The 11,481-nt window shown below is 32.1% G+C and overlaps 1 protein-coding gene across 1 annotated transcript; it reads right to left on the reverse strand.

Annotated features, from left to right (window-relative positions):
- Positions 1-3,618: 3,618 nt before the first annotated feature.
- On the reverse strand, positions 3,619-7,328 carry LOC149183638 (KDEL-tailed cysteine endopeptidase CEP2-like). Its single transcript, XM_089415022.1, has 5 exons — positions 6,819-7,328; positions 6,335-6,570; positions 5,892-6,023; positions 5,738-5,788; positions 3,619-3,699 (listed from the first exon to the last, which is right to left on the reverse strand). Exons 1-5 carry the CDS (start codon positions 7,288-7,290, stop codon positions 3,619-3,621), a joined length of 972 nt encoding a protein of 323 aa, XP_089271148.1. The 5' UTR covers positions 7,291-7,328.
- Between the last annotated feature and the right edge of the window lie 4,153 nt (positions 7,329-11,481).

Genomic DNA, 11,481 nt, shown 5'->3' on the forward strand with positions numbered 1-11,481 from the left:
ATATTATTAGAAATCAACATCTACATTGAAATCAATGCATCAAGTGTAAGAAATCAAATAGGATTAGAAATCACCATCTACACTGAAATCAATGCATTTAGACAAAGCAATCAAATATGATTATAAATCATCTACATTCAAATCAATGCATCTAGTGCAAGAAATCAAATATCATTAGAAATCAACATCTACATTAAAATCAATGCATCTAGTGTAAGCAATGAAATAGCATTAGAAATCACCATATAAACTAAAATTAATGCATGTAGTGCAATAAATATTCTTCCCTCTCTTCCCCCTCCATATATATATCTTCCTCCATCTCTCCTTATTTGTCTCTCTATCTCAACCCCCAGCCCCCCCAACACATGTGGTCTCTCACTTGATATCTATCAATCACATTCTCCCTCCCACTCTCTCTCTCTATCTCTCTCTGCTTCCCTCTCTTCACTTTCCATATATATCTCTATATCCCTTTGTCTCTCTATATCACCCCCAAAACATACATGCTCTTTCTCCAATCTATCTATCTATCTATCCCTCCCTCCTCCTCTCCCTCCCTCTCTCTCTCTCTTCCCATTGTCTCCATCTCCCCCACTTCTACCACTCTCCCCTCTTGTTGTCCTCTCTCCCTTTCTATGAATTTTTCTTATCACTCTCTCTCTCTCTCTCTTTCCACCTTTTTCTTTGTATTTCTTTATTCTTACCTCCCTCTCTCCATTCTCTCACATCCTCTCTCTCTCTATCTCTTTCTCTCTCTTCACCCTTCAAATATGTTACTATATCCTTCCCTCTCTCCTCTCTCCTTCTCTCCCCCATTCACTCCACCTCTCCTTATTTTCTCTTTCTCTCACCTCCAAACATACACACTATTTCTCCATCTCTCCCTTGTCACTCCCTTTCTCTCCTACCTCCCTCTCTCTTCCCCCATCACTCTGTCTCTTTTCCCTCCAATCATCTCTCTTCCCCCATGACTGCCCTCCTCTCTTTCAATTCTTGTCTCTCATTATCTCTCTCTCTCTTTTCCCTCCAATCCTCCCTCTCTCTCTCTCTTTCTTCCCTCCAATCCTATCTCTTCCCCCATCTCTCTCTCTCTCTCTCTCTCTCCAACTATGTTACTATATCCATCCCTCTCTCCTTCTTTACCCCCCTTCTCTATATCTCTCTTTATTTGTCTCTTTATCTCACCCCTAAGCATACTCTCTCTCTCTCTCTCTCTCTCTCTCTCTCTCTCTCTATCTCTCCCTTGTCACTCCCTCTCCCACCACTTCTCACTCTCTATGTATTTCTTCTTCCCTCCATCTCTCCTCCTCTCTTGCAATTCCTCTCTCTAATCCGTCCTCTCTCTCCCTTTCTTTCCTACCTTCCTCTCTCTCTTACCCCATCTCTCTCTCTCTCTCTCTCTCTCTCTCTCTCTCTCTCTCTCTCTCTCTCTCTCTCCACTCTTCAATCATCTCACTACCTCCCTCACTCTCCTTCTCTCTCTCCCCCTCCATCTTTGTGTCTCCCTCTCTTACCCTTCTCTACATCTCTCACTCATCTCCTTCTTGATTTCTCCTCTCCCCTATCCTTAAGTTTATCTCCATCTCTCCCTTGTCACTCCCCCTATCTCTCCACCTCTATCACTCTATGTCTTTGTTCTTCCTTCCCATATATATCTAGAGTTAATATATATCATGATATTTTAATGTATATTATAATATAACAAAATTAATATTGCATTAATCCAAAGCTATTAAATTTAATAATATTAATATGAATATTAGATTTAATAATAATATATTTAATATTGGTATTAATACCAGGGTTAATAAAGTTTTTTCTGTATGGTATTAATAATAATTTGGCCGTAGAGGTCACCTCAATAAACCCTATTAGTAATTATAAAGAGGTTTTATTTATTTACCATGCCTCTGGTTAATTTATTTTGTTATTTATTTATTATGCCTCTTTATACCTTTTTTATAAATGTGGTATTTGGCCCATGGTATTAATAATTATTTGACCCATGGTATTTCGCCCATAGGGTTCTCCTAAATAAAACATATTTTTTGAGTTTAGGCTTGATATATAATTAGCTGTTGATTTCTAATCCGAACTGATTTATTTTGTTATTTATTTATTATGCCTCTTTATACCTTTTCTATAAATATGGTATTTGGCCCATGGTATTAATAATTATTTGACCCATGGTATTTGGCATTTGGCCCATAGGGTTCACCTAAATAAAACATATTTTTTGAGTTTAGGCTTGATATATAATTAGCTATTGATTTCTAATCCTAATTGATATATTTTTATTTATTTATCGTACCTCTTTATAGCTCTTTTATATTTATTTATTTAACATATCTCTTTTATAAATATGGTATTTGGCCTATGGTATTAATAATTATATGTTCCATGGTATTTGGCCCAAAGGCTTGACCGAAATAAAACATATATTTTGAATTTTTGTAAATATAAAGGGATGTTTTATTTATTTATCATACCTCTAGTTTATTTATACTTATATTTATTTATCATATCTCTAGTTTATTTATATTTTATTTATTTACCATAGATCTTTTTTGAGTGTTCGTAAAGCTCTTTATATTTTTAATTTATATTGTCTTTATACATACTAATAATTAGATTGATTTTTAAATAGGGGAGACATTATATTACAAATGCTAAATGTTAAACATTACATCTACATCTACATTTACATTTACATTTTTATGTGAGATCTACACCCATACTAGGCTATTCAGCCCTTCTAGGGGCAATTAGATGTTGATTCCTTATCCTATTTGAAATATTTTTATGTATTTACCATAGTACCTCTTTTTGAGTGTTTGCAAACCTCTTCATATTTTAAATTTATATTTTGTTTATACATAATAATAATTAGATTGATTCCTCAATAAGACCCAAATGTTAAATGTTAAGCATTACATTGTACCATTCCCCCGTAACCTCACATCTAAAAGCAGGGAGTTAGAATTATTTTTTTTTTTATACAATTTACCTTCAAGTAATTATCCAAATCTCAACTCCACATTCATCATTATCCATTATATATAATGTTTATTAGTACATAAAGTAATTTTCAATAGAGGACAGTAAGTTGCATAACCATTGTCAACCTTTGTTGTAGTACAATAACATTCTCTATTGTAGTACAATAACATAAATTAGCTGATGAACCTTGCATCCATTACATGATTTCCTTAACCATAATAATTAATCACATACTTGGCATTATGACTACCACATTAATAAGGAATCAACATCATCAATGATTTAACACCATCAATCTAACACAAAAGGCAATCACACCATTGAACATTGATATACCCTGGAAACCCGTAGGGTGAAAACCAGCAAACGTTTAATCTTATTATTAAACGCCCGTGAGGGTTTTCACCCCTCACTCAATGGATTATAAGATATTCCATCCCTTATCCACTCACTCAATGGATTATAAGAGATTCCATCCCTTATCCATTGTTATAAAATATTACAATTAAATATCATTAAAATGTCTCATAACTAGCTAAAGGCTATTACAATTTCCATGAAACCCTTTAACTACATATCGCGACATGCTACATCTTTATGGCATGATTGCTCCATCTATGTACGATCCCCCAACTCGTACTCATCTGCATGGACCATTAATTCTATACCTGCCACATTGTTAAATATAATCTTTCCCTGCCAACATTGATATCATGATTACAATTATAAATAATAATATTAACTAATATTTCCCTTCGCGTAGGCACAAATTCTTAGAGGGAAAAACAGTGAGGCATTCCTTTGAAGGGATTAACTATAACATCAGTTATAATCTCCTTACATGGAAATTTACATAAACTTTATCAAAAGAGCTAGTTCTTTAGCTATTACTTTTGATGCCTACAAACATGTAAAGCAAACTAACACAACTTGTTGTCTCTTCCTGCATGCATATGTATACCCTTTCTAATGAAAGCTAACACAAATCTCATGTGCTTACACATTTTATTGAACAAGAAACTAAGATAATAGTTACATTAGCATAAAGTAATCACATATCATTTTCCTAAATAAATATGGCTCAATAGTTCTATCCATACAAAGAACATACCTCTATAACACAATGGCTACTCCTTAGTGCATCCCATAACTTATCATAATAATGCTTCTTTGATGTATGCTATATTCTGTTCTCTAGAATACTACCTTCATTTCATGTAACAAATTACATACTTCTTTCTTAAAAGAAATCATTATAACCTCATTTCTCTATCTTACTATATGTAAATTTCTCATTCTTCTCTTTCAATAAATTAATATAGATACCCATCTTTAGCTTAAAAATAAAAAAAAACAATAACAATGTTATCTTAACCCTTCATGCACTAAAATCAAGAAATCAATCAAACTCATCTAGCAAGACACTCTTTCCAAGAGATTAATATTTCCAAGAAAGTTAACATCTTTTATTATTATTTACAAGAAAGTCAACATAATACTTCCTCTACGTACACACCAAATCATATTTCCTATGTCACAATAGCTACCCTTATGTGCATGCAACATGTGTTTTCCCTAACACAAATTAATTTTACTTCAATGCACATAATATTTTCATAAAAAAAGTATGGATTCTTGTTCTTGTATGAACACTATTCTTATGTGTCTTTTAAGGAAAGAATCTCTATTTTTATTTTCAAGAGATCTCTCATAAAAGCCATCATTTTCATACATGAAGTATGCACACCTTTTCTAAAATGAAACTATATTTATGGGTATATAAAACATACGCTTTTCTTCCAGAAAGTTAGAAATGAATATCTATGTGCCTAGAAGCACATCATTAGCTATTTGTATCCTGCATGCAATGCATAATAATTATTTCACAAGAAACTTAGAAATTAGCTACTATCACAATGCAATTAAGCACATATCCCTTTTCAAGAAAATGACAAGTGACTTGACATTTAACACACAAGATTTACATGTAATCATTCTAAGAGAAAAACTACATATTTTCGTTACAAGAGAAACTACATATTTTCTTAGCTTTTACGTCCACACATTTTCCACATTCTTCTTTGCATACTATTATGCATATATTATCTACCCCTATACTGTAGAGCACCTCTAAAGGCAATAGCAAGTTATTTGTCATAAAATTATAAATATATTTTTAAATGAATCGAAAATAAAACAAAATAACAAAAAAATACATAAATGAAATATATAGCTAAATTAATTTGTTTTTGAAAATAAATCTAAATTTAGAACTGACATGAATAGTTTTCATCATTTTATTCTTTTCATACTTCCATCTAAAGTTTACAAAAACACAACAAATTTTCTAATTAAAATTATTTTAATATATTATCAATAATGCAATACAATACTATAAATGAAGTATTAAAATTCTACAAAATAAATTAAGAATTTATTTTACCTATGCTTAATAAAATAAAAGGTAAATTTTCACACTATTGTATAATAATTTGCCAAACTTTTGTCAAGCCAATTGGTATCATTATTTGATAATGTGATCAACACCTAATTCAATGCCAATGCATTATTAGTATGGGTAGGTGGCCTTTTTGCCAATACTGCATTTTCCTTCGCTGGCAGTGCCTCGTAAAATTCTCATGTATCCCTGTTCTCCCCATGTGTTTCCCCAAGAGTTTTTTATTATCCAATATTTTAGGCACCTGGAACACCCACTTGTTTGTCCATATCCAACCACTGCCACTGAATGGTCAAATTCTCTGCTGCATCTACCATTAAATACTCCCTGCGCAACAAACAAACAAAATTTTGTTAGTTACACTTGCTAGATTATTCGTCTCTTTCTTATTTTTTCTAAAAAAACAATATAAGGAATCATAACCACTTACCCCTCTATAATTTTGGATCTCTCTAGTGTGAAACATTACCGCTACGCCTACAGGTCCCTTAGCTACTTGTAGTCGGAGAGCGGGTTCACCATAAACCCTTTTAAAACCCCTAATAGTTGCTCCGCGAGGAAGCTACATCAAAAATAAACAAAACAATGATTTAATTGTCTTACAAATTAAATGAAATCATTATTATAAATAATATATTGTTGTTTATAAAAACTAATTATGTTTTAAGTAATTTTTTAACAAACTTTCCAAAATATTTTGTTTGCCTAATTATATAGAGTCCATACAATTTAATATTGTAAATATGATTAGTTGCGAAAAGTTAAAACCTCTCGTAAAAGAAATAAGAGGAAATGATTCTACGACTTCAAAATTTAAGATATTAGAAATTATAAAACCAATCCAAATCCTAATCCATTTAAACTCCATCTCACCACTGCGTCATCGCACCGTTGCTGAAAACCCTCGTAACGATAGTAATCTTCGAAAGTTATGCCATTCCGTCTCTTTCGGACATAGTTGAAGGCATCGTGAAAGTACCCTCCATTGCAATCGTTTCCCGTGCCAGTGCAATCCAGCAATTGCTGCGGCGATAGGGTCAACAATCTTCCATTTTGTATCTTGTAGAGACTCTCTATAGTAGCTGCAGTTGCAAAGGCCCAACAACTTCCTCCAAGGCCAAAAAAATAGACAATATATTGGTATTGATCTCGTGTTCGCCACACATTTCCGTTTCTAAATTCAAAAACTTACTCGTCACCAGATCCCCTGCTCTGTCTTTCTATACAAATTTTTGCTTCTCAAAAACATAAGATTTTCCAGTACTTCTATTAAGATTTCTCAGTACTTCTATGTTCTGTCAATTGTATCTATTAATAGTAATATCTTAATTGAAATTATTTCTCTCACCATACATACCGCAATACCCTTGATTCCTCACACGAGTTACTGCTCCCCTGTCTCTCCAATCCACAGCTGATGGCACGTACTGGCTCACCAATGATGCGTTCTTCACTCTACTCATGTCCCCACTGAATGATCCATTCTTCACTCTACTCATGTCCCCACTGAATCCGAAATTCTTAACGCATCCCATGGCCGAAGCGAATTCTTGCTCAGTCATATCTGCAAACTGATTCAATCCAAGATGGTACGTAAGATTCTTCTTATTCACAGAGTCGATGTATTTCACATTCTCTACAAATATTTTGAATCGCTCATCCGATGTATTTCTGGTTGAGCCATGCTGAAGCACCCACTTATGATAAAGGAGTCGCAGACTTTCTTCAGACTGCAGGTCTTTGTCTGTGAATCCAGCAGGAGAGGCATTCACCGATAAAGCCCACAAGGCTGCCACGAACAGAAATAGAAACAGGGTCGCTCGTGCCATAACTAAAGAAAACAATAACTCGTCGATATAATTCACAGAAATAATATGAATGGGTGGAGATAAAGCAGAAGGGGATCGTGTTATATAGCAACTCGGACCGATAATAATACAAATAACAATACTTAATAAAACCATGAATCCCACGTTCAAAAGATTCCATTAAATTAGTTTAATTAATTAATATGACTTTCATTAACTATTAATTATGAAAGCATTATGAGTCACACATGATTATAAAATAGAATTAATTAAAGATTCCATTAAACTGGTTTAATTAATTAATATAACTTTAATTAACTATTCAAGTACTATGAGTCACACATGATTATAAAATAGAATTAATTAAGTACTTCATTGAACTGGTTTAATTAATTAATATGACTTTAATTAACTATTGAAGCACCATAAGTCACACATGATTATAAAATAGAATTAATTTAATTAATATTCTTAATTAGAAAAATTAAGAAATCAAATATAATGTATATTGATATTATATTTGAAATATGGAATATATATTAATTTTAAAAGAAGTGGTTTTTGGTCAATAAAGTTGTTTAGTAATGAGATTTTAATATAAATAATGATACTTAAAAAAACCATGAATCTCACATCTAAAATGTCAAACTAATTAATTAAGGTGAATTTAATTAATTATTCAAACAAAAGCCATGAGTCACACATGATTCCTAAAATACAAATAATTTTATTAATTTAATTACATTAAAAATTAACATGAACCACCCATGTTTGGTAAAAAACAATGTTCTCCATATCCTTGATAGTTATATGTGACTAAGGAAAAAAATGCATTAAAGAAGGAATATAAATGCTAACATTAGTAGAGTATCCATGCAATTGTGTATATGGATGATAACGTTATTACAAAACTATGAAATAACCCAATCATGCATATGCAAAATGAGTTGAGACATGTAAAACACACATTTTTGTGAATGAAAACATATTAATAAACACACAATAACAAATCTAATGCATGGTCAATATGAAAAACACAAATAATTTGTATTGATAATGTTGTTTTTCTCTATCCCCATGATAGGCACATATAAGTGATTCACATATAGGTGATTAGGGATATATTAATATTTATGAAGGATTATCTACATGTACCTGAAAAGTAGATGTTATAAGTAATTAGTGTCTAGAAGTGAAGTAGGAATAGAGGTAAGAAGAGAAAGAATAGATAAAGTGGGGATAAATAAGTGTGTATGTGTGAAATAGAAGAGTTTTTGTGTAGGAGGACAAGAAGTTAGGCACATTGCAACAATAGTGGAAAGTTGATTTTAATGGGTCCCACTTGAAGGTAGATAGACAATGTATGTTTTTCTAAAAACTTCCTTTTCTGAGTAGGAAGGATGTATCTTTTAGTAATAAAATAAAAGTAAATACATTTATGAAATAATTCTAAAGCTTATTTATTTTTTTGGATTTAGAAATCAAATATAATGTATATTGATATTATATTTGAAATATGGAATATATGTTAATTTTAAAAGAAGTGGTTTTTGGTCAATAAAGTTGTTTAGTAATGAGATTTTAATATAAATAATTATACTTAAAAAAACCATGAATCTCACATCTAAAATGTCAAACTAATTAATTAAGGTGAATTTAATTAATTATTCAAACAAAAGCCATGAGTCACACATGATTCCTAAAATACAAATAATTTAACCTTGAATCTCACATCTAAAATGTCAAACTAATTAATTAAGGTGAATTTAATTAATTATTCAAACAAAAGCCATGAGTCACACATGATTCCTAAAATGCAAATAATTTTGTTAATTTAATTACATTAAAAATTAACATGAGCCACCCATGTTTGGTAAAAACCAATGTTCTCCATATCCTTGATAGTTATATGTGACTAAGGAAAAAAAATGCATTAAAAAAGGAATATAAATGCTAACATGAGTAGAGTATCCATGCAATTGTGTATATGGATGATAACATTATTACAAAACTATGAAATAACCCAATCATGCATATGCAAAATGAGTTGAGACACGTAAAACACACATTTTTGTGAATGAAAACATATTAATAAACACACAATAACAAATCTGATGCATGCCCAATAGGAAGAACACAAATAAGTTGTATTGATAATGTTGTTTTTCTCTGTCCCCATGATAGACACATATAAGTGATTCACATATAGTTGATTATTGATATATTCATATTTATGTAGGATTACCTATATGTACATGAAAATATAGATTTTATAGGTATTGAGTGTGTAGAAGTGAAGTAGGAATAATGGTAAGAAGGGAAAGAATAGATAAAGTAGGCATAAAATAACGGTGTATGTGGGAAACATAAACGTTTTTGTGTGGGAAGACAAGAAGTTAGGCATATGACAACAAAGTGAAAATTTGAGGAGCTACTGAGGAAGAAAACATGTAAAACCAATAAAAGAATATGATTGATTGTTATGTTAAGATCATTGGAGGACTAAAAGTTGAACAAATTTCGAAAGTTGTGATGGTTAAAAGGGAAAAGGAGAAGGAATTTAGGTTAGTTCATGAGAGGAGAGTAAGAAATAATGGTGTTTGGTAGGCTCAAACAAAGTAAAGATTAGCTTAAAGGAAGATATATTTCTTTCAAAAGGGTGATTCCTTAGGAAAGATATATATAAGAAGTCCAAGAATTTGATCTTATGAAAAAAAAAATGTCAGAATGATTCTATAAGAACATGATCTCAATACCTAGGAAAAAGGTTCATGAGATTAAATGATATGTCTAAAGAGAAATCAATTTTTTTAATGAAACTAAGTTAATATGTTTATTGTTAGTGCAATTTGTTGAAAATAGCAACAAGAAATGCTAAATATAAAAGTGTTAAAAATAGCATTGCTATAAATAGCATTTCAGGATACATTCCAATTTTAGTTAATCCGTGAACTAAAATTGTGAATTAAAATTCGAATTTGATCTTAGCAGTTGTTTGTAAAATAATTAATTAATTCATCTTGAGTTAATTAGTTGAGGAAAACCAAACACGAAGTTTGTGTGAGGACATGCAATAGTTATTCCTTTGATTGAGGAATTTATCCCTTAGTTAAAGAGATAAGGATGAGTTGTAATCTTGAGTTGTAATTAGTTAGCCAGTTAACTAAGCTAAGTCCAGTTAGATTAGTTCCAACAGTTGGAGGAACTAATTATGAGTTCAATTAGTTAATGCATGCATGCATGTCAGTTCTGCCAGAGACCCAGTTGAGATCAAATGGTGGGACAGTGTACTATCAGTTGCAGGAAGATTCCATTGTGAATATCTATTGCATGCAAAAGGAATTCATTCCTTAAGGATTGTGCAGTTATTTCTGAGTTCAATGAGTTGTATGAGGCCAGACTTCACACGGGTGGCATCATTGAATCCCAAGAAAAATTGTGCAAGGAAATAGGAGGCTTGGAGGATTGAGGGAATGCATATGTTGTGTCTATTCAATCTATGAGCTGTATTGAGGTTTTGTACTGAGAGTTGGATAGCTTCGGAGCTAAGGCTTTATGTAATCCGGACTATTTTCACTTGTATGATAATGCAGAGATTGGGGTTTTTAGCTGAGGCTTTCCTAGAGTATTCTTCTGTGTTTCATGTGTATGATTTCTCATTCTCTGTTATATGTGTTCTATTTGATCTTGCTCAAATTGATTAAGCTTCCACAAAGTTTGTTGTAGAAGTAGATCTAGTATTTTGCTTTAGTATATTGCATTATCAGGTGATCTATAGTGGGAATTTCTACATGGTATCGGAGCATAGGTGATCAAAGCAAAGAACAATATACAAGAAGGGAGAAGTTCTAAGTTTCAAGTTCCGGATTATAGAAATCGAGTTCTTATCACATATCAATTTCACCAATGGCGTTCAGCAGTTTGAGACTCGAGTATGCCCTTGATGGTAGCTCGAATTATATAGCCTGAAAGGATCGCATGGAAGTGGTATTAGAGGAAAACAGTTTGAAGGAATTCATTGATCAAGAAGTCCCCAAGCCCGAAGCAGCTAATGCCCAAGAATTGGCAGAATGGAAGAAATGTGTGGCTAGAGCGAGGAGAATCCTCCTGGAGGGAGTTCGAGACAACGTTGTCTCAAGCCTCCATGGGAAGGAGACACCGTATTCAATGTGGAAAACATTGAAGGATCTATATCAGAACAACAACGATAAA

The sequence above is a fragment of the Pinus tabuliformis genome, chromosome 3_2 (assembly GCF_031772625.1).
Source record: "Pinus tabuliformis cultivar Carrire ecotype Pingquan chromosome 3_2, CPIR1, whole genome shotgun sequence".
NCBI classification, from domain to species: Eukaryota; Viridiplantae; Streptophyta; class Pinopsida; order Pinales; family Pinaceae; genus Pinus; species Pinus tabuliformis.

Coding starts and splice junctions, on each gene's coding strand:
- LOC149183638 (XM_089415022.1), bottom strand. CDS start 7,290: ATGGCACGAGCGACCCTGTTTCTATTTCTGTTCGTGGCAGCCTTGTGG. Junction 6,024..6,334: donor AACGGTGCGATGACGCAGTG/GTGAGATGGAGT, acceptor TTTTTGATGTAG/CTTCCTCGCGGAGCAACTAT. Junction 5,789..5,891: donor AGATCCAAAATTATAGAGGG/GTAAGTGGTTAT, acceptor TTTGTTGCGCAG/GGAGTATTTAATGGTAGATG.